This window comes from Actinia tenebrosa, unplaced genomic scaffold (genome assembly GCF_029948245.1).
Source record: "Actinia tenebrosa isolate PJP-AT-01 unplaced genomic scaffold, QUT_ActTen_1.0 PGA_scaffold9__36_contigs__length_13948895, whole genome shotgun sequence".
NCBI lineage: Eukaryota > Metazoa > Cnidaria > Anthozoa > Actiniaria > Actiniidae > Actinia > Actinia tenebrosa.
The window spans coordinates 2,783,040-2,806,250 of NW_028292586.1; the positions used below are offsets into that span (position 1 = coordinate 2,783,040).

Here is a 23,211-nt window from a genome sequence, read left to right on the forward strand (position 1 = left end):
TTGTTCAATTTTAATATAGCAAAGTAAATGGCAACATGCCTTTTAAGGAAGAGACAGGCTAGCTCCCCACCGCCCCCGTTCCTCGGTAACCACAAGGGGCTTTCCTAACTCTCCCTGTACGTTATGGTAACTGAGATTTACCTTGCATGCAGATCCTAATTTCTGCCCACATCTCAGTCTCAATACGCACTTTTTCATAGCTGGGTCTCGTACTTACAGTACCTAATCCTGTAAGCTACCCAGCTCCAACACTTATGTATGTGTTAGTGTATTTATATAAGGAACTGTAGCTACAGCGAGACGTGTGGGATCGAAACGCGTTTCCGTATGCGTGCATTTCTTCACGTTTCTAAGAATTTGGAAGAGTTTGAGTGAAGAAAATAAATGTTAATTTGTTTTCTCCAAGAATACAAAAAGTTCCAGAATATCCTTTTGTCAGGCCAAGATACTGTATTAACAAGCACGTAAAATGAAAGAATTAGCCTTTAAAGTTTCGAGCATAGACACTAAGTTTTGGCATTTTGTGAAGTCCGGCATGTTTGACGATGCTATGCAGTTTCTCATGCATGTACAGTCATTCAGTCATGCGTATTCTGGCCTCTTTGACAATCCATATTTAGAATACACCGTGTTCTCAAGGTTGCGTGCATGCGCATCCAATCTTGACGGGCCACAAATAAAACTGAAAAACGCCAATTCAGCTAAATTGAGAATAATCAATCTCTTGATCAATACCAATATCTTAAATTTAAGTCAGAGAACAAAAAAAAGCCTTTATTAAAATTTCAATTTAACATATATTTTAATAAAGATGTTTTTGTTCGTTCTACCATTTTATTTTATATTTTAAGCGGAACACTTAAATAAGCTTAGCTGAAACAGAATATATAGAAAGACGCTCTCAAATTCCTTTATGTCAGCCAAGTAGAAAGAAGCTCTAAATTAACATTTGATTTACCAACTAAATGACATACAAAGCACCTTGAGTGGATGTGCATTATCCAGTACATAATCGATTTATGGAAGAGTTTTCAGCATTATTACACATACGAGAAGTAGAGTCTGTTTTAGTTTTCTGATACACAGAGTAGTTTCATTATTAGGTGACCTTATGTACATGCATGATTTGTGGCACGTACAGGAAGCCCTTCCATTCCAGCTTAATTAGTGCATGGCTTTCACGGTTGCAAAAATAAGATGATTATGTGCAATATTTATATACAATTTATCTCTAATACCACTAGTTTTAAACTACAAAATAAATGCTTGGTGGGGTTAGCAACGGACCTTATTTACGCGACAGCTAGCCACAGTTGCTTGGAACACTAGATTTTGTGCGGTCTGTTTAGCGTACTCATAGGCATCTATGCCGGGAAGATTAGAACCTGGCATAAATAGAAGTTTCAATACTTATGCCAATGAACGTAGCTGCCACGTGAAAAACTTAAATCCATGCATTGAAATTATTTTTGAAGCCAAAATTCTGTTACGCTCAACCGAAATCGAAATTCATTCGAAATCGAAATTCATGTCATCCAGGTCTAGATCCAGGCTTTCGTCGTTTTGCAGAAGTTCCGAGAGCTGAGCTTCCGGGATCTCTATCGGGAATTCGCTCCACTTTTTGTACATGTTTCTTTTACTTTGTGGGTATTCAACAGCGAATGCAGTGATCTTCAGACATGGCCATGTACAGCCATCGATCTTCACTGTTGTACCCCAGTCTTCGTCACATTCCTTGCAATGCACCTGGAAAAGATTCAGAGATGATCTTTAGAAACCTGTCATCATGTCGCAAGAAACAAGCGACATGTTAAATCCGTCTTGAAAACTGCTCCCAAAGCCGCATCGAACGCACACAATTTGTAATTAAAAATTATTCGTTCAAACCCGCGACTTCAAATTGTATCGATACCCTGAAACGACCTTGCGCAATAGACTGATCGCAGATTGAATTGAAATTGAACTTAAAATTTAGACCTTCCTAACTACCTTATTTTCAATCAGTATGTCATCAATTTTTTTGGATCTTTTCCTCGGTTTTAACTGGACTTTTTCATCGACAAACGTCTTGTCCAAAATGACATGGAAGGTGTCTTTGAGCCGGCGAAACTGGTTCAACTGGCACGCCATCTTGTTGCACCTTCTGCAGAAGAATGTCACATCGTCGCACTGAAGGTCACCTCTTTTCTTCTTTGCACTTAGGATACTCTTCATTTTGATATTCTGGACATCTTTTTTCTGGATGCTCTCGATCTGTGAAGAGAGTAGATATGCCCGTATGAGTATGAGACGGCGCGACACGTGGCACTTTCAAGGCACGAATCGAAATAGACGACATTTTCAAACGAGTGTAAGACAACTAGCTATACCTTCCAGGTCTATAGAACCTACCATGACCGACAATCTGATACGATATACTAAACAACACATATAGACCCCTTGCAGCACTTTGGAATGCAGCTCAATCTGGGGGAAAACAATAGATTCCAATTCTCAGGAGATTGGAATTCTTTTAATTTGTTTTGTCCTCCAGATTGAGCTGCTTTGACGTCACATGCCAGGGTTCATTAGCCATTCCGAAGGTCGTGAAAAAACCTGGGTCAGATTGACAGTGCAGCTGTGCGTCGTGTGCGGACTGTTTTGGGAAACAAAATGGACGCCATCTTGGAAATAAGTCTCCCATAGCAGTCCCACAATGCACCGTAATGTCAACTCGACCCAGCTTTCCCTCAACCTCGGAATAGCTAGCTTTTCATTGGCCATTATACCTTTTTTTTGTACTCGTCACGGGACATCTGCTGTACATCAGACACCGCGGACGCCATCAAGATTTCTCGGTACTGGTTGAGTTGTTCGCGATGAACACCTCTTGATCTTTTATCACCCAAGTACACATAATTCCCCTCGTCTGCCCTGATACGACCACGTGACTGTACGCTGGAAATCTCGTTTCCCGCCATGTTGTAACGAATCACGAAGTTACAGTCACCAATGTCTAGGCCCTCCTCGGCCACCGTCGTTGCAATGAGGATGTTGACTTCTCCTTTTTTGAACTCTTCGATAATTGCTTCCTGCTCTCCTTGTGTCATGCCCACTAAAATCATAATGTATTAATCTCAATATTAAATTTTGAAACTTAGATGTGAATGGGTTTTAAAAATCTAAGCCTTTTGAAAGCATCTTCAATCGACTGTGCCTTCGAATCAGGGTCCTATGTAAAGTATACTCATGATATATCGAGTAAATAACTTGCGGTATGTTATACCTCTTAAGCTTGAGGTCCTTGGGCGTAATGTTTTTTACATTTAAGACCAAGTCGTGTCATTTCCTAGAGTATCATTTCTTTGTTTAACGGTTTCGTATTGCGAATTATCATCATCAACATGGAAATAACAAAGCATCTTATCTCAAGATTCTCAAGGATTTTAATCACACCTGGTCTGAAATGGGAATATTAATTGGTAAATTACGTCCAAGGTAAAGAGGGTTATTGATGGTATCCAGCGAAAAAACTTTGTCGTAGCAGATCCCATTTCCATTCCCTTCCCAATTCTCATTCAAATTTCTTTCCGATTTTCTTCCCATTTCCTTTCCCATTTTTCCTTTTTCAGTCGTTACTCGACAAACCCTACCTTCTCCATCTCCAGCACCAACTAAAGGTTTTGGTTTCAGAATTTCTTTGAGTTCTTTAGTATCACTAATCCACCCCAGTATCCCGACAGTAGAGTCTCTTGTGCGGGTGAACAGAATTCCTTTCGTCTCTCCCTTCCTTCCTTTCTCTTTATCTTCTTCGTGGAATTTCAGAATGAGATCCTTAAGTTTCTGTAGTTTAGGGTTGATGGGCTCTTTGTCCAGGCGCGACTCGATCGCCTTTTTGGCCTTCTGAAACAACTCTCGTAATTTGCGGTCTGTTTCTTGAAATTTGGTTTCATCCATACTGTCAAAAAACTCGTCCAGGTACTTCATGGCGTCCTTTATACGAACTGTGTCGTTGATAATGAGCGAAACGTGATACCTTAAAGAAGAACAAGATGTTAGATTCTGTAGACGATGATACTAGACGATGTTCCTTGCGACTTATCTCGCAATATGCCATGTGCGATTAAAAAAACAGCTATTGTTTTTTAGTTGCGCAGATAGGGTATGTTACACCAGGCATTGCTTCATGCGGCTTGTGCCACACATTTGACTGTAGTGGTCTGGGGCGATAATGATTTTCGCACGATGAAACTATATTATAGACCCCTATATGTGACGTCAAAGGAGCTCAATTTGGAGGACAAAACAAAAGAATTTCGATCTTCTGAGAATTGGAAACCTATTGTAATCTCCTTCAAATTGAGCTGCATTCCAAAGTGCTGCAAGGGGTCTATTAACTGTCGTATTAAATCGTTGCGAGATAAGTTGCAGGAGAAATTTTACTGTAGGCAATGTCTTGAAATTGCTGCAACAATCGTTGATTAATTGTTAATAGTTAATTCTCGTAACGTTACAACAAGATTGCGTGACAAGTTTTTGGCGTGCATCGTAAAAGCAGTAATGATGACACCAGTTGTGTAAGGACAAACGCTTAGCACCCTCCACACACTGTTTTCTTATCGCGCAACAAAATCGCGTGACAATTCTTGATTAGTGTTGTTACCTTCTCAGCTGTTGAGCATACGTGACAAGGTCACGGTTCCCTCTACCAATTGCATCTTTGTAGAGACCTTCAACCCACTGACGATACTGCTGACCCACTCGGTCTGCAGGCACTCCGTTAGAGGAGTCGTAGTATCTCTCTGCGGCCTTTTCAATTTTCCCCATTATCTAATAATGAAAATATAACGTTCGAGCTTCGACAAGCGTGCAGTCCATGTAAAAGGTAATTACAAGAGAATCTAGGGCGAAGTAGCGGTAGTACATTCGCCTTTTACAGCGTATCTTCCTCCTTTTTGCCACATTCACACCAGTTCTATTCGATTTACACTGGCTACCTATTAGATATGGTATTCATTTTAGTCTACGTGGGCTAGCACCACAATATTTATCTGATGTAATTTTATCATTGTAATTTTCGATTTTTGAAATTTTTTAAACTTAATGACTTAGTAAATTTCTGCGCATATGAACATATCCACGTGAAATATGCGCATCATAAATATTAAATTATTATTATTATATCTCTGGGGTCTCGGGTTTGATTCCTTGACTCGGCATCTCATGTGAGTAGAATTGGTTCCAAGATTGTTTGTTCCTTAAAAACAGGACAAGTATTTTAAGTACCTGAGTAATGACTTTCTCAAATGTATTAGCAACTTGGTCCACTTGTTCCATCCTTCTCTTTGGAACCCCTCCAGTCACATTCTTTTCCAGTTCTTCGGTGTTCTCGTTTACAGTACTCACACAGGCAGCGTCCATGTTGGCGCAAATCTTTAGAATGTGGTTTTTTGCCTTGCCTGACTCGGTTGATTTTCCTACTCCGAGAGAGGCAGTCAGGCCTAATATCTGAGAAAGCAAAGATGGAATATAAGATACGAATTAAAGATACTAAAGATATGACTTTAAATTGGACAAAATCGTTTTCTGACTATTTTTCATTTATTTCGATAATGGTTGATCGTAGACCCTTCCAGGATAAAGCTTATGTTTCACTCCTCGTGATATTCCCTTGACAATCAGGGGTGTGCGCTTCTAATGCGCCGCATCTCCGCTTTGCGGTGGTTGCAGGTTTGATACCATGCACGAGCCATTTCAGGCTGTAATAGAACAGAGTACTTGTAATTATTCCATTTTAGACCACCATCTTTTCTCTTTATCGTAATTTTTTTTGTTTTTTATCGGTATAAATGATAAGTAGATGCATCATCGCTTAAAGAACGTTAAGAAAGTCAACCAATTCCGACAAAAAGTCATTAGGAAAGCACTAGTCACGCCGGTAGTTCATTCATATTTTAGAAACAATAGAACGAACGGGATCGACGTGTTAGTTCACGAAGTCAAATGGGGTAGTACATTCATGTTGTAGAAACAATAGAACGAGACAATAAAAAACAAGACAATGCATACAATATAAAACAATACACTACTACACAATATATGTATTGTATTCCATCAGAACATGAACTTGTACTGAGTCCTATTTGGACCAACCTGTGGTAGCTTACGATCTTCCGTTGCCACCAAGTACTTTATTGCCATGTAGTTCTGCATGATTTTATTATACGCATGGTCCTTGTTGGTGTGGTGACATTCGTCAAAGATGAGCAACGTAATGTGAGATATTTCGAGGTTGTTCTTCACCAAGGCGTTCAGCAGGATCTGTGCCGTTAGGATGACAACATCATGAGTTTTCAGCAGGAAATCCAAGGGAATTTCCGTGGAGTTGCTTCCGGAGATATCACAGATGCTGTAGTCCGTCAGGTACTCCTCGAAGCGTGTTCTCTGTTGCAGGACGAGATTTTGAGTGCTAACGATGAAAACCACTTTCGGTCCCCTGATTTCACCTCTCAAATCTTCGCAACGAGAAAAACAAATCGACAATTAATGTTTAGTATTCAACGTATTATATCTTTGACTTTGATTGGTTAATCAATCAGAAATAATACTGCACATTTAATTGGTTATGAATGACATGCAACTAGCGGATTGAGCATGCGTGGTAGAGAGAGAGAGAGAGATGTTTGGCTCTGGGAACAAGAAGTTTTGAAAAATTAATTCTATAATTAATTCTTCAATAACAAATACACCCACAAACTTTTTTTCTCTCAGCCAATCATAATCTTTCTCAAAGCTTGCTCAATTACGTATGGCGGTCTGCTGTTATTGGGAAAAGAAATTACGAGACGAAGACCGCTGCTCTAGCAGCAGTAAGGCGGACTCGCGAAGCGCCGGCATTGCCAAAAATCACAAATCGAAAAACACCAGGGGGGGGTGGGGTTTTTGGAGCAGTGACGAGGCCCTACAGGGGGTCTTGCGCGATCGGGTGGCAGCGCGAAAAGTCCCTTACTGCTGCTCTGTTGGGTACCGCAAACGGAGGTTAAGATATTTGTCGGATATACGATGCATGAATGCACCAATGACTTCTGTGTGATTTGCCTAAGATTCAAAGTTAACATTCCAAAACCCAAGGGTTTCTGGTGTTGTGGTAAAAAAATGCAAATAGAAGATGACACGTCAGCACAGTGTTACGAGTGTGGTAAGAATATTCGTAATGCCGTACCAAATGCTACCAAAGAGCAATATTACGCCAATGGAGGTCGTACGAAGACCCCATACAAAAGAATAAAATACTTCCGAGACTGGATGAATCATATCCAAGGTTTACATCCGGTATATTTAGACGATGAAGTAAGGCAGAAAATCATAGACCACTTAGAAGAGTCAACCCCTCAAAGTCTACGAAAGACATTGAAAAAATTAAAGCTAGGAAAATATTACAAAGCTATTCCCTATCTTTTGTCTGAAATTACCGGTAAGTCTATTCCCGGGGTTTCTGATATGGGCAGAGCCGAGTGGATGTTTTGTCGTCTGGATAAGGATATTCCTTATTACCCTGACGTAATTTACGAAATATTCCAGCAAATGGACCCCCAGCACCCGCTGTTAGAATGGATTCCGAGAAGATGAAATGTGCAGTCGAAATCCCCCTACGTTCTTTTCAAAGCAGATGTCTACTGAGCGAGTTTTCTTTGGAGCTCCTCCTTTGCCTCCTGGTAGATCTTTTTGCGAGATTCCTCGGAAAGATCTTTCACGATGGTTTTTTTATTACCCGACTTTAGCTCCCCGTATTTCTTTTCCTCCGCGAGGATCAAAGAGAACTCCGTGTCGTCTATGCGGCGGTCCTGCAGAGCCTGAGACACCAAGTCGGCGATGGTGTTAGCCTTTGCTCTTGCTAGGGCTATATGAGTGTCGTGCTTGGATATCTTACCGGACAATTGCTTTATAATACCTGTCGTAACAGCGGAAACGATGCCACAGACGGCTCCAACGCTGGCCAAAGGAACGCCAACGACTATTCCAGGTCCGGTGAGTGAGGTAGCAACGCCAGTGCCTGTTAACGCTACGGACATGGAGCCGGAAGTTATCGCGATTTTATGTAATATGCTTCGGGCTCTAGCATACTTTTTCCTGACCTCCTCATAGTGTTTTGTCTGCCCCTCTAAGTAAGCCAGGATTAGATTTGCCTTATTCAAACGGAAGTTCTCGGCGTTTAATTCGTTAGGTTCCTCCTTGGGTAGATCAGGATAAAGTGGAGGTGCTGAAGGTATGACATCCATTATATATACTAATGTACGACGCTTTTGGGAATAACATACAGGAGCAGCCACATCATGACAACAGGGATTATGCCAACTGGAGGGCCTTCAGGAAGATGTTTCCGCATGCAGACCCTAGTAAGTTCGAAAGAAGATCCGATGGGATTTACTTTAACGGCTCCAGAATGTACAGCAATGCAGACTTGGAGCAAGTAGGTGATCAGGTGCAGCAATTGACAATTGTACACCCCGTTCATAAACCACCAAAACCCGAGCATAAAGCACCCAATTTTCCTAGAAACTTATTGTTAACCACGGAAGATTACCCATTTTACGATGCTGAAGGTGGTGTAAACAACTTTGAAAAATTGGTAACGCATTTAGAGATTTTAGTGGGTAAGCAATCATTTGACGTAGTAGTAAGGGATATCTATAAGAATACGATGTTGAAGCATACGTCGGGTAAAGAGGCCAGGGAATGGTTAGCAGGACCCAACATGCGGTATTGGCCGCAGCAGTTAAACTTTGCTATTTGGGCTGCCACTAAAGGTTGTGGTGTTGCCGCATTTCACATTTCATTTATGCGGTTTCACGTTGCCTTTACGGTAAGGAGGTTGTTGAAGGAGCTTAACGTACCCCTACCGGGAGATGGAGCATTTGATCCAATGAATAACCGCTACGACTCCGCAGCCCTGGAAAGGTTAATAAATGAGTTCAAACCACAGCAAAAAGATTTTCGTTATAAGGAGGGTAAGACGCATGGGCTGGGTATAGTTTATGTTTGGGGCGCCAATGGTGAGAAGCCGGCCGACTACGGGCATCAGGAATATCCAAGTGATGAGTTAGAGTTCGGTGATATGGGTGGTGATAAGGGCAATAATTCATTAATTACTAGAATTCAAACGAACTACCCCGGCACTTGGGATCCGTTCGTGTTAATGAAAGGAAAAGGTCTAAGAAACCTAGCTCGAATTAACCGCAGCATAGAGGCATTTGTGTACTGCATCTTAGGAGCGCAGGTAAATACCCGCAGCCCCATTGTTGGATCCCAAGGTGCTTCACAGGAAACGCAACAGGAATTCCTAACTTTATTTGAGTCCGCAATAATAGAAAATGATATATCCAAATCGGTGCAGAGATATCAATTAGCGGTGCAGCAATCTAAAGTGCGGCTGGATTACGCTTTGTCACCTGGTTGTTGGTTAATGCCAAGTAATTTGGTTATTAACACCAATTCCGTTGTGGGTTATAACAACAAGCTGCAGCGAGCTACTAAGGATATGAAGTTTGGGGTGAATGACGTGAACTCTGACATGACCAAGGGCATTACTCACTTCGTAGAGAAACCAAAAAAGGAACACGCAGAAAAACCATTAAAAAAGGCGTACGTAGAAAAGCCGCCAAAGAAACCAGTAAAGAAGGTTACCGAGGAATATGACCATAACCTACTAAAGGCCGGCTTAGCAGCTGCAAGCATTGGTCTGAGCTATTATATATGGCGATGAACAACCCCTACGTAGCTGGAGTAGATTGCGTTTATACGACTTACACAGGCGAGAAAAAATATACCCAGGCATCTTGGGTGGACGTTGAGGGCATGTCCGTGAATTTGAACTACTCAGGAAAGAAGTTAATCCTTTGTACTATTTGCATTGGCACAAGCAGTCACGCCAACGTGGGCTTTAGGTTCCTGGATGACAATGGCATACTGCAGCCTATGAGAAATAAGACAAACAACAGGGAGCCTGCGCATTTCTCCGTAGAGCCAAACACCAGCAGCGCCGAAAATCATTCCGTTTGGACTTTACACATGGTTGCCGATTGTCACGGGAAGGTAAAGCTGCAGATAAGAGTAGACGATACGGGAAAGGTTACGGTAAATAGCATAGAGGATCAAAGAGACTACGTTTATAATCATAAGAGCATTAGCACTCTTACGGTGCTTAGCCTTTAAATATATGAATAACCCACATGTAAAGGAAGATTGGTTCCTTCATTACCTGGAGGAGAAGGACTACGTAAATGATGAATGGTTTGACACCGAATTGTGGGTAAAGGTTGGAGGTCTGGGATTAATCATGTGTACTATTAGTATTTCAACGGGGTGGCATTGTAATGTTGGGTTTAGGATCGTTGATGAGAGTAACCGACCATTACTACCCTATAGAAAAAAAGACAACAATAGGAACCCAGTTCATTTCTCATTTGAGCCCTATTCAGCAAGCGCAGAAGACTTAACGCCGGTAACTTTTCACATGATAGCTAATTGTCAATATGTGAAGTTACAGATTCGCCCCAGTGATAAGATGACGTCGGGCGTCAATGCCGGTAAGCTGGGCCGCGTTCAGATAAATGCCGCCCCGTCAAAAAATCCCCCGACTGATGCTATTTGGAATCATAAGCCCATTAGCACTATGACTGCCATACCCTTAATACCGCATTATCAAGGCGGCGCGAATACTATCTTTACTTATCCCCAGTCGAGAACACCTCGGGCGGCTGACGACGATAAGCCCGACATAACATACAAGGATAAGATTAGCCCTTCATCTTCTTCAGGAGTACCACCCCAATAGCTACGACCAAGATCCAAATGTTATTCCCCACAAACTTTAGCAGTTCTCCGCCGGCCCTAAGTGCCAAGGAAACAACCGAACCCAGCAGCCCAGGAAGACCGGCTGCCATCTTTTTTCCCAAGTCCGTTAGTCCATTGCCTAATTTCTTTACGCCCGCGCCTGTAGCCTTAAGTGTGCTAAGGATAACTCCTACTACGCTTGAAATAGCGATCGCAAATGCCAGCGGCACGCCATACTTCAAGAGGGCTCTTTTTATCTTTTCCTTGGTGGTAAGCCCTAATTCTTTCTCCAGCTTTTCCTTTTCTACATGTAATTCCGCTAGTCTTTCCTGAAGGGTTTCTATTTCCTTTTGAGCTGCCTCCTTTTCTTCCTCGGGGCGTTCTTGATCTTCGATTACCCCCCGCTGTCGTTCTATTTCATACTCTAAGTCTTTGATGGCTTGATCTCTCTGTTGAATTTGATCTGTTTTAGCATTGATTTCAGACATTAACATTCGCCTTTCTACCAAGGAGTCAGCCATTTCAGCCCGCAGGTTTTCCTTTTTCGTGTCCAACTCCTGCAGGGTGAGGTCAAGATCCTTTTGTATTCGATTTCTTTCACGTCGAATTTCATTCCTTTGGTCTACCAGATCCCTTATGTCTTGCTCTTTGAATTCAACCTCCCTTCTATGTGCCTCAGCAAGCCGCTGGTTTTGCTTCATGTATTCCTCCTCCCTTTCTTCCAACGTTTCCCGCAGCGCCTCAACGGAGGCGCCTGAGCTTTGGGCTTCTCCTAAGTCCTCCCGTGCTTTGTCTAATTCGCGCAGGGCCTGATCCACCTGATTTCCTATTTCTTTTATTCTTTCATCTTGATGGGCGGACTTCTTTTCAGCATCGGCAAGTAGCTGACCTTGCTTTGCATATTCTACATCTTTTTCTCTTAACTCCCTTTGCAGATCCGCGGCACGTTTTTCCGCGTTGGTCCTTTCGGTTAAGTTGTGCAGCCTTTCTAACAGGCTTCTAGTAGCACGCTGAAAGCCTCTTAATCTCAAGACGTCACCCCTAACGTTGCCCTCCTCATCAAAGAGGTTTTGCGGTTTTGTCCAGCGGTCTTTGTCGGGAAATCTTAAGTCTTGGACGCTTATGAGGACTTTGTTTCCCTTTTCCGTGAGCTTTACGTCGTCAGCATCAAAGTTGTCGTAGCGCAGCTCTAGCTCCCGCGCTGCCCACTCTACGGTTTCCCGCGCGGCTGCTTCCGGCTCGCCCATGTTTTGAAGCTCTATGTGCTCACGCGGAAACGCGTACTTGCGTGCTTTGGGATGTCTTAGGGCCTTTGCAATCCTATCCCTTAGGGAATCGTCGACTTGTTGGGTGGGAAGCAGCGGTTCTTCATCACCGTCGTTAATGTCAGCCTGACCTTCCTCAGTGGTGGGATCGAAGTCGGGGTCTGTTCCTTCTACTTCCATTATATATGATAAGCTCAAAGTTAAATCCCAACGTATTACCTAAGCAGGTTGGCGGACTGAAAGCAGAACGCACCTTTCACCGGGTCACCTTTACCCCCAGCAGCGCTAAGCCAGGGGAAACCCTGTACGTAGGCGTGCCCCGCCTAACGGATAACCTAGTCTTAGTTCCTGGCACCTTGGCTTTAAGGTTTGACCTAGCAATACAACCAGGCACCAAGGACAAGCGCTATACCGTCAATAACGTGGGTAGGAACCTCGTTTCTAAGATGAGAATCAAGTTCGCAGGGGAATCCCTCTTGGATTTGAATAGGTACGATTTGTACACCACGTATAAGGATCTGTGGCTAACAACCTTTGACCGTGCACAAAAGATAGAGCAGGGAATTGGAAGCGTTATTCTTCGTAAGCTTCGCAGCGATACTAACCCCGCGCCTACGGACTCCAGTGGAGCAACCGCAGTAGCAGACGCAACAAGGGTAAAGACCGCCTATGGTAGCAAGTACGTTATCCCTTTGGATTTCGAAGTAATTACGAATCACGGTGTGTATTACCCAAGACAGTTATCCGAGCTACAGTTTGAAGTAACCTTGGCGGACACTACGAACGTCATAGGAGGAATGGACAGCGCAATTAGCGGGGCTGTTGATCCTTATTCTATCACCAACTTAGAGCTGCAGTATGAGACCGTGTACAGCGAAGAGCTGGCCCGTAGCGCTGGCATGGAATACAGCTCCGGAAAGGCATTCCTTTACGACCACGTAGTGATGTATAAGACGTTCAGCTTCCTGGATAAGACGGATGAGGTTATTAACCAAAGTATTAACCTCCCCCGAAGAAGTCTCACGGGGTTGATGCTGGTGTTTGCCAAACCCTATGAGGCTGGTAAGCGCGACTCCGAGGCCTTTCACAACCCTAACATTACTAACGTAGGGGTCAACATAAACGGCGTTCCAAACAAGGTTTACTCCCAGGGAATAAAGCCCGCAGACGTGTACAGAGAGGCCATGCGCAAGTTTGGCGACCAAATTAGCCCCGAGGAATTCTTTAAGGATAAGTATGCGTTATGGATTGACATGCGCACCATTAACGACGAAGACCTACATGGTCAGGGTTTACGTCTAGTAAATACGCAGGACGGCATCACTTTGGAGATCAAGCGCACCAAGAATGCCTCCGCGGGCGACGGTGATAAAATAAACTGCTACGTCTTCGTCGTGTCTGACGCGCAACTGAGCGTAGAAATGAACCAACTTAAAAGTGTTGCGTATTAGTGTTAAAATATTTCTTAGATATACGATGCTTCGCGTATTTGAAAACAATGACACCAAACTGCAATGCATAATGCAAGGCGAAACTTTGTACTTCAAAGCAAAGGAGGTGGCCTTGGCGTTGGGTTATGAGCGCCCTAGAGATGCAATTAGAGCACACGTATCTGAGAAATACCAGAAAAAATGGGTTGATCTACAAGGGGCTGCGAATCACCGCTCCTTTACTACGCAACCAAATGCCGTGTTTATATCCGAACCTGGTTTGTACGAACTGATATTTAGCTCCAAACTACCCAAAGCTGTGGAGTTTCGCGATTGGGTCTTTGAGGAAGTCCTACCCGCACTAAGGAAAACGGGTAAATATGCAATAGAAAGGCGGTTTGGCGGCCCAAACAAGTTAGTATTCAAGATCGAAAATGAAGCCGACCTACACGCGAAGGTCGTCGACTACACACGTAGGTTTTACCCCGATTTCATCATAGCGCCGGGTCTTGGCGAACTTCAAGATTCAGACAGCAAGCGAATAACCTGCTGGCGAAAAGGCTACCAAGCCGGTCAACCCGACCTTTTAATCCTAAATGCGCATAAGAAATACCGCGGGTTGTGTATTGAGTTGAAAACCCCAAAAGGAAACGGCGTCTTATCCGCGAAGCAATCTAAGAAAATCTCACAGCTTGACGTAAATGGTTACCTAACGATGGTTAGCAACGATTACGACATTATCTGCCGTGCCCTGCTGGATTACGCGGATGGCATTCGTATTCCCTGTAAGGGCTGTGTAAAGCGGTTTAAGTCCTACGCCACTTTGAAAACGCACCTAAAGATATTCCATAGGTATAATGAAGCTCAGCTTGACTCACTGGCGTGATCTTGTCCACGGTAAAGCATACGAAATAAAAAATTACGTCGTCTTCGAAGACATCGACCGTTTACGGTTAGTCCTCAAAGACTTAGAAGGTAAGGAATATTCCCTTTGGGCGCCGGATTGCGTGCGGTACGTAATTCAGGGCGAGGAATTCACCCACTTACGCAGCTATGGTAAGGTAAATGGCCGATGGAAGTTTGACATTGAAAGAAGAGTCACTCCATCTCCTCTTTGTAGTTAAGCGCCCGCTGCGCTTTAGGATCCGCGGAGCACCAATGCCCCACAAAGGATCCTTCGGAGAATACCCTGTCGCAATGAAGGCAGGTGTATTTTTTACGCGGCTTACGAGGGGTAATGCAGTCGGCAGGTAGTTCGCAAGTAATACAGTCCATATATTGGAAGGGTAATTAGAATGCCTCCTAAGAAGGCGGCTGCGTAGGCTAGCATATACCTTTAAAAGGGGTCCTTATTTTTATTAATGTTTCTTCTTTTCTTATTGAGTTCTGCATACCTTCTCCAAAAGGGGTCCTTATATTTATTAATATTCTTTTATTCTTAATAAACAATCAAAGAATATTAATAAATATAAGAGTGCATTTTGAGACTCTTTGCGCAAACCCTACTTTACTTACGGGCTTTCCTTACCTCCATGTTTTGAGCATGCCAATCATCAAAGCGATCCAAGTACTCCTTAAAACCGCGGGGACAATGCTGCGGGCACAAGCACTGCCAGATATGATCATCTCCTTTCCTTAAGCCGCCACACGCGTCACAGGGCGCACTCCAATACTCTGCGTTCTCCCAGCGCGTACCTTCGGCGCGGTCGAACTCCGTAAAGCGTTGGTCTATTTCTTTCTTACGAAGAGTTAACTTCCTTATGGTTTCCGCTGGGCAACATCTCGCTGCGATATCACCATGCTCCTCGCATACGACGTCCAAATCATAATTACCACGACATCTATGTTGATGCCATGCGTCCGTGAGATCTTCATCGCAGCGCGCACATACATCCTTTAAACACACCCTATTTTCTTGGTGGTATTGCAACATTTGGGGCGTGCTAAAGAGCCGATTGCAATCAGCACAGCGTCTTTCCTTAGACTTCAAACACACCCTTCCTTCCACGTGATATCGCAGCGCCTGTTTACTGCTAAACTGCCGGCTGCAAGTGCCACAGGTGGTGACGTTATCCACCTCTTTAAAACATACCTTCTTTTTTTGGTGATACTGCAAAGCCTGTTTGCTACTGAACTCCCTGTCGCAATCCCTACACTTCATTATATAATAAGAATTTATTAACCCTTATAAGGGATACTTAATGAAGTCCTTAACGGAATCTTTCGCCCAACCGGCCATCGTCAAAAGCGCACCAAACCTTTCCGCGCGCTTCAGACCGCACATTTCATCATACAATTCCTGCACGCGCTCTTTTAACCGGTCTATCTCCTCCCTTTGCATTTCTATGGTGTCTCTTTTATCTTTTGCGTCGGTGGCAATCCTTCTTACTGCTTCCACTGGGTCCATCGTATATATAATGGATCCGAACCATATTCCCTGCAATGCTCTGATAGTAGGACCCACCGGCTGCGGAAAGACCCAGTTCGTGGTAGAGCAGCTATTAGGACCCTTTAGATACCGCTTTGACTACATAGTGCTGCTTTGCCCCACCTACGTGAATAACCGCACCTGGACGGGCATAGGAGTGAAAGATGACGACTTCTTCGTAGATATTTTGGACCCTAATGAGTTATCCAGCCATTTGAAGTTCTGGCATAAGCAATTCCCTAAAGATACACAGACACTCCTCATACTGGATGACATTGCCTGTGGGGATGACGTAAAAAGACGCACCTCCGAATTAGTAAAGCTCGCCTTTAGCGGCAGACACGACAATATCAGCGTTTGGTTGCTCTCGCAGCAGCTTACCAGCGTCTCTAAGCCCTTCAGGGAAAACATAGGCTCCCTGGTCGTCTTCTACACGCCCAGTAAGTCAGACCTGGAAACCATCTTAAGCGACTACGGCGGTGAGATATCCAAGGAACAGTTACACGAATACATGCGGCATTTAAAAACGCACCAACATTCCAAGATGATCTTCTCTTTGAGGTTTCCCTACACGGTTGGAATCTATGATTCCTAATGTATATGGACATTGAGCAGCTCTTAGATGAAGTCCCCACACAGTTAGATGAAAGTAACCTTAAGGAACAACTTAACATCCTGGTGTCTTCTGGGAAGTGTAAAGAAATGATAGGTAAGGAACTTACCCATGAGCAGGTTAATAAGCTGTCAGAAGAGGAAGTCAAAAAGTTCCATAAGAGGTACGAGGCTGCCCTTGCAAGTAAGACCACGGACGCCGTAGCAGACTCCGCCATCCGACTTGCGACTAAATTGCTTGGACTTGCGCTGCCCATAGACGACGTGGAGCAACTACAGAAGGACATAAGCGAGGACTATGTTATCGCTCAAGAACTTAAAATAACCTGCGGCTGGTTGTCCTTGAAGTGCGGTAAGTTAATGGCAGTCGCCTCTGTGGCTTTGCACGTAGCTCAGCACGTCGACTTGAAGGAGGTACTGGTGTCTTGGAAGGACTTCAAGAAGGACAGAGAAGTCGAAAAGGTCTTCCAGGCAGCACTTACTGAGGTACCTGATCAAGTCGCCTCAAGTACTTAGTCAAGTCATTGTCAAGTACTTAGTCAAGTCATTGTCAAGTACTTAGTCAAGTCATTGTCAAGTACTTAGTCAAGTCATTGTCAAGTACTTAGTCAAGTCATTGTCAAGTCGTCCTTAAGTCATTGTCAAGTCGTCATCAAGTCATTGTCAAGTCCTTCAAGTCCTTAGATATAAGATGAGTGGCACCGAAGAACAACCACCCGTAGAAGATACCAAGATTACCAAGGCTAAATCTCCAGGCAGAGTTGCCGCCGGAAAGAAGCTCGCAGAGATGAATAAAAAGAACAAGGCAAAAAAGGAGGAAAAGGTAGAGGACGAAAGCGAATCCTTTTGGAATCCTGGGTACGTCATTGGCGCGATAGGAATTGCTATAGCAGCAGGCAGCCTCTACTTACAATGGCGGGCTACGAAGCCAAAAGTAAAGTGGGAGGCCGCAACATATCGCGCACCCGTGCAGGAACCGGCTAAGAGTAAGATCCCTGAAATGGAATAACCTTCTCGCTTTGTAATATAATGTCGACCGCGTTGTTGAAAACTGTTGAAGAAGCAGCTATCATTACTTCCATCGTTGCGGGTATTGGTTGGGTAGGTAAGAAAGTGCTCAAAGAAGACTTTACTGAAGACCCAAGCAAGAGCTTCGCTAATTTTGCTAAAATGACCGCTGCCGTAGGCGGGGCTATCATGCTAAAGGATTACCTACGAAAGGAAAAGTACCTCCCTACGGCGTAATATATAATGGCTAGCGTGGTCATAGGTGGAGTCGTCGCAGCTTTAGCATTTACGGGAGCTAATTATGGCGGTCAATATTTAGATAGATTAGTTAGAGGCGACAAAAGCGGAGAATTAGCCGCTGAGAGGAAGAGGCACGATTTGGCGCTGGAGAAATATCAAAGGGACGTGGCAGCTTGGAATGAAAAAAGACAAGCTTACAGGGATTGGTTGGACAAGAACTACCAAGACAAAATGCAGGCGGATAAGAATTTTGAAAACACAGACTACGCCTTTAAGCTTTATGCGCAGGCGCACCCCGCGGCATTAACGGGGTTGAAAAGGCCTCAGTTTAAGAATTACTATCAGCCTTCTAAGAAACAAAAAGACAATGAGTTGGTCTTCGTAGGACTGGCAGGGCTGGCGGGAGGCGTGGCTTTGGCGTATCTAATATAATGATCGTCTTTTTGGAAAGCGACAAGAATAACTTTACTACTTATTTGAATCCTCCCATCCGCGCGGAAAGGGTCCGGCTGGTTAGTTGCTCTTTGTACAATTCTTGGTATAATTTGATTGGCGGCTTTGTCGTCGTGACTTCCCAAAAGCCAAAGTTACCAGATTCCCATTACACCCCCATAACACTGGCTAAGGAGCTAGCAAAGCATGGATATGCTCTTACCACAGGATTACCCCATGAAATGAAATTCAAGAAAAATAGTGGAAGCGCTAATTTAAAGGGCAGTCCATTGGTAGAACTCCTGGGCCTTACTAGTACCACGATCAATGGTCAACTTGACGTAAAATGGAAAGTCGCATCCTCTTACGAAGTCTATTGCGACTTGGTCCATAGTTACAACAATGGGGAAAAGTCTTCTCTTATGTCCAAGTTTCTACCCAAAGGTAATCCATTTGACCCAGTAGAATACACTCCCATTTCTTTAAGCTATGACTTGTCTAATTTGGTAGAAAGCATAAACATCACCATCAAAGTGGACGGAAAGACGGTGGATTTTAACGGGCGAAAGATCAATCTCGTCCTGGAATTCATATAATGGGCCGCCTGGAGGACAAACTCAAAAGGATTTACTATGGGCCTGAAGGCTATTGGAAAGGAGCGTCGGCCATCAAGAAACTCGCGACCGCGGCCAGGGTATCAGAAGAAACGGCTAAGAACTGGTTAAAAAAACAAACCATCTGGCAGGTTTATCTTCCTGTGCCTAAGTACATTCCCAGGCCCAGCTTTACCGTAAATGCCCCCAATGAAGTTCATCAGGCAGATTTGCTTTTCTTACCGCACGATAAGGTAAGAAGAAAGACCTATAGATACGCTTTGACCGTAGTTGATATCGCAAGCAGATATAAGGACGCCGAACCCATAACCAGCAAGGATTCTGGGGAAGTCGCAGAAGCCCTAGGTAGGATTTATAAGCGCGTTTTGAAATGGCCTAAGCTGCTGCAAGTGGATGCGGGGACAGAGTTCATGGGCGTGGTTACCAAAACCCTGAAAGACCACGACACCAAAATTAGGAGAGCTGAAGCAGAGTACCACAGGGGTCAGAGCATTGTTGAAAGATTTAATAAGACCCTGGCTGAGCGTCTCTTTGGGTACCAGTATTGGAAAGAGCTGGAAGATCCCTCCAAACGCAACAGGGAATGGACTCAGCGGCTCCCCCAGGTCATTGTGGCTTTGAACAACGAGGCGGCCAGGGCTACGGGAATGAAACCCAAGGATGCTATGAAGAAAAAACACGTGGAACACAAGTCCTACGTCAGAAGTTCGAGGGCGGTCGGACTGAAGGAAAAAAAGCTCCCCCGCGACATAGTGGTTAGATACCTCTATCAGCCGGGGGAACTCGAAGGTGGCAGTAAGAGAGCCACGGATCCCAACTGGTCTTTGGAAACGTATGAGATTTCAAAGTCCGTCACCAAGGAAGGGCAACCTGTGTTGTATTACCTAAATGGCCCAAGTCGTGGATTTGTCATGGAAGAGCTGCTCATAGTTCCTAAAGACTCAGAGTAGCGCAGCACCGCGCGCCCGATTACACTCTAGGCATGTCAGTCTTACATTGCCTCTGCAATGCCCGCGTTTGTTATTTATGCGATCCACGGAGAACTGCTGATCGTCATTCGGGTCAAACCTCCATAGTAGCGGTATGTTACACTTTGCGCAGCGGGCGCCTTTCTTATAGACGTCGTCCACGCATAGGTCGAACGTCATATTTTTTTCTTCGTCGTGCCGCTTGTAGCGAAGGAGTTTCTTAGCAATGTTCTCCTTAGCTATGTCTTCTGGCGTCTTATCGTAGCGCAATTGCGGACCCCAGGCTCTTTTCAACTGTTTGGCATACTCCACACGACTTACGGCGGTGTAGATAAGGTTGCTCCAACACAGCCGCTGGTCTATGATCCATAAGGTTTCTTTTATGGTAAGCCCTTGCGCGCTGTGGACTGTCATGCAGTAACCCAAGCGGCAGTCTGGATGGGAGGTAATTCTTTCCACCTTTTCCATGGGCACCCAGGCTTTATCGTGCGTTACAGCGTTCTGCAGTTGAACATTCGTGCCTGGTACCCAGACATCTTTTCTTTGCATGCGGGTGTCGTGGGGTTTATAGCAAACGGGCACCAAATGCGTAGGGAAGCGCTCTCGGTGTATATTTAACAAATCCTTTTGTATGCGAGACTGTGCTGCGCGTTTGCTGCTCAGCACCAAATCCTTTGGATGCCACGCGTATAGAAAGTCCTCGTAAGACTTCGCTCGTACGCGTTTGCGCAGCGTCTTGCATTGCTCGGCGTCACTAAGGCCCCTCAATTCCGCTTTCAGGTTTCTTACTTGATCCTTACTGCGGTAGTCTGTGTTAATTTCCTCTGCGTGGTCTACCATTTCTTTCAGCCATTCATGGGGCATCTCTCCGGCTATTGGAGAAGGCTGGCAGGGATCTCCGGCAAATATTACTTGACATTTCCCGCGGAGGAAGTCTACGAATTCTTTGAGGATTTCTAAAGGCACGGTGCAAATCTCATCCCAAAGTATTACTGGAGGTATGTCGTGGATGGCTTCAGGTACCCACTTTTGGCCATTCCAGCGAAAGAAGCTGTGGTAGGTTTGTGCGTCGTGGCCCTGACTGCAGAGTTCTCTTTCCAAACGGTGCGTTGGCGTTAGCACTTTTATCTTAGGAAAGAGTTCCAAGACGCGCGTAGTCTTACCGCTGCCTCCCGTACCGTAAAGGTAAGAGAAGCGTTGGTAGGAAATGGGGTCCTTTACGGTTGGCATGGGCCTCATTGTGGGCATTACGACGCCCCAAGTATTTTCGCCGCGATATTCTACACGTTCTCTCCATGCTTTTATCTCCTCATCTTTAACGCGCCATTGACCACTTTCCGCCAACTCATCTTCGGTGTAGAATTCCTTCATCTTCTCTAACACTTCGGGCTTTACGTACAAAGAATCCGTGGCTACGCGCGGGATGTCCTCTTTGTCAAACCGTAGGAGCATCGCAAGTAGGTTAATATGCGCGTAGGCTAACATGCTGGCACGCAGATGATAATACTGCGGTCGATGGTCTTGGTAGTAACACAAAGCATTCCATTTGTGTAGTTTATCATCTACAAGGTAATCCCATTTCTCCACGGATACCATTGTTCCTTCATCATGTGCACGCTTGATGAGGAAGCTTAGCTCACCTTCGTCCGTTATTAGGCGTCGCTGCATATGTTTTTCACCTTCTTTTGCGCCCTGCGTGAATTTACCTATGACCACACGCGCTGTGGGGTTATGCTCCGGTAACCATTGCGTGAAGGCGCTGTGACAAAGTATGGCTTCATGCGCTGTGTATTTTAAAAGTTTGCGCTCTTCAAAGAACTTCAATAGAGGTATGGGTATCCATTCTTTCTCCTGCAGGTGCTTCCCGTACCACGCATAGATTATTGGATGTAAGTCTTTTGCTAACTTCCATGAGGTTAATCTTACAAACCCCGTAGCTTGAGCGTCATAGCTGCCGTCTAAGGACACACGAAAGAACTGTGAGTCTGGATGTCCGTAGCGGTCATAATACTCCTTACAATCCCCCAATCCTTTAAAACTTGCAGGGTAACAGTGTTTCATGTCTAAGGAGACGTATTCGTTTTCGTCATACTCCATGTTCCACAGACCTCCATGACCGTGTTCTACGCAGGCTTTGGCTATGTCGGCGAATTCCTTAGGCGTGGACTTCCATCCGTTCCTCTTCTTTGCGGCTAAGAAGTCCAAACTACGAGAGCTAAGGACCTCGTCTGAGAAGTCTTCCCCTAAGGTTTCACAGGCACTTTGAATGCGTTGGTGTTCAATTTCGGGGCGGTAAAGAGTACCATCCTGCGTCATAAACTGACTTCCCTCCGCGTCCATCAACCAAACGGAGTTTTCATGAACTAATTCTGTCAATGGTGAAGATTTATAGACCTTAGTTTCCTTCTTTTTGGGGAACCTAAGTTCTCGCCAAGCGTGTCCATTGTGTTGGTAAATGATTATGGGGGCACCTCTACCTCCGTATTTGTGCGTACCTGGGTAAATGAACCCGTCAGTGATATCTTTTACGTGTATGCGGCGTTCTAAGGCAGTCTCTAACTTCTTGATGTTGTCTATGGTGGCTCCGGCCTTATGTGTGTCTTTTTCCCATTTCCTGATGGCTTCTCTTCTCTTTAAAGTTAACTTACCACCGCGGGTGGAGTCCTCAAAGAACTCTCTTACTAACTTCGCAACACAGTTACCTGGATGTCGCATTGGTTTGAGCTTCTTAACGTCGGGCTTCTTAATCTCGTAAGCACCGTAAATGACCACAGTAACTGGATAAGCGACCTCGTAAAACATCATGTCAATGCCTACCAATGCTCCCGGGCGCGTATTTTCACTTAAGACAAACAGGTCCTTCTTACCAGACGCCCGTATTGGATTGCGCCCCTTTTCTATCATCCACTCACCGTCTAAATACTTTATAAATGTTAACTCCAAACGGTATTCACCTTCGGGCATTAAGTTAATTATTCTTTCTGCTCTTTCTTCTGTCATCGTCTCATCTGTATCTCCCTCCATAAATGTTGTGAAGGCAAAGTCGGCGTCTAAGCGATCCAGCACCTGAGTTCTTAGCTTGCGCACAGTTTTGTTACGAATGCTTTTGATGGCGTCCATCTATATCTAAGGAATATTTTATCCTCCGTTTGCGGTACCCAACAGAGCAGCAGTAAGGGACTTTTCGCGCTGCCACCCGATCGCGCAAGACCCCCTGTAGGGCCTCGTCACTGCTCCAAAAACCCCACCCCCCCCTGGTGTTTTTCGATTTGTGATTTTTGGCAATGCCGGCGCTTCGCGAGTCCGCCTTACTGCTGCTGCTCTTCATCTGTTTTGTCTCGCAGGCCGCTAAACAGGACAGGCTAAAGCTCAACGTAATGTGTCACGTGTATAAAATCATTA

The 23,211-nt window shown here is 44.6% G+C and overlaps 1 protein-coding gene across 2 annotated transcripts in view; it reads right to left on the reverse strand.

Annotated features, from left to right (window-relative positions):
- Nucleotides 1-8: 8 nt before the first annotated feature.
- The window catches only part of LOC116289637 (ATP-dependent RNA helicase DHX58), a 28,368-nt gene continuing 5,165 nt past the window's right edge, over nucleotides 9-23,211 (reverse strand). The window contains exons 9-15 of one of the 2 annotated variants that reach the window (XM_089024728.1): nucleotides 6,133-6,494; nucleotides 5,266-5,487; nucleotides 4,643-4,809; nucleotides 3,633-4,015; nucleotides 2,769-3,094; nucleotides 1,990-2,253; nucleotides 9-1,746 (exon numbers count right to left, since the gene is read on the reverse strand). In XM_089024728.1, the coding sequence (XP_088880854.1) occupies nucleotides 1,510-1,746; nucleotides 1,990-2,253; nucleotides 2,769-3,094; nucleotides 3,633-4,015; nucleotides 4,643-4,809; nucleotides 5,266-5,487; nucleotides 6,133-6,494 (1,961 nt within the window). In that variant the 3' untranslated portion in view covers nucleotides 9-1,509. Of the gene's footprint in view, nucleotides 1,747-1,989; nucleotides 2,254-2,768; nucleotides 3,095-3,632; nucleotides 4,016-4,642; nucleotides 4,810-5,265; nucleotides 5,488-6,132; nucleotides 6,495-15,035; nucleotides 23,201-23,211 lie in introns of those variants that run through there. The other variant, XR_016118814.1, reaches the window with a different exon arrangement.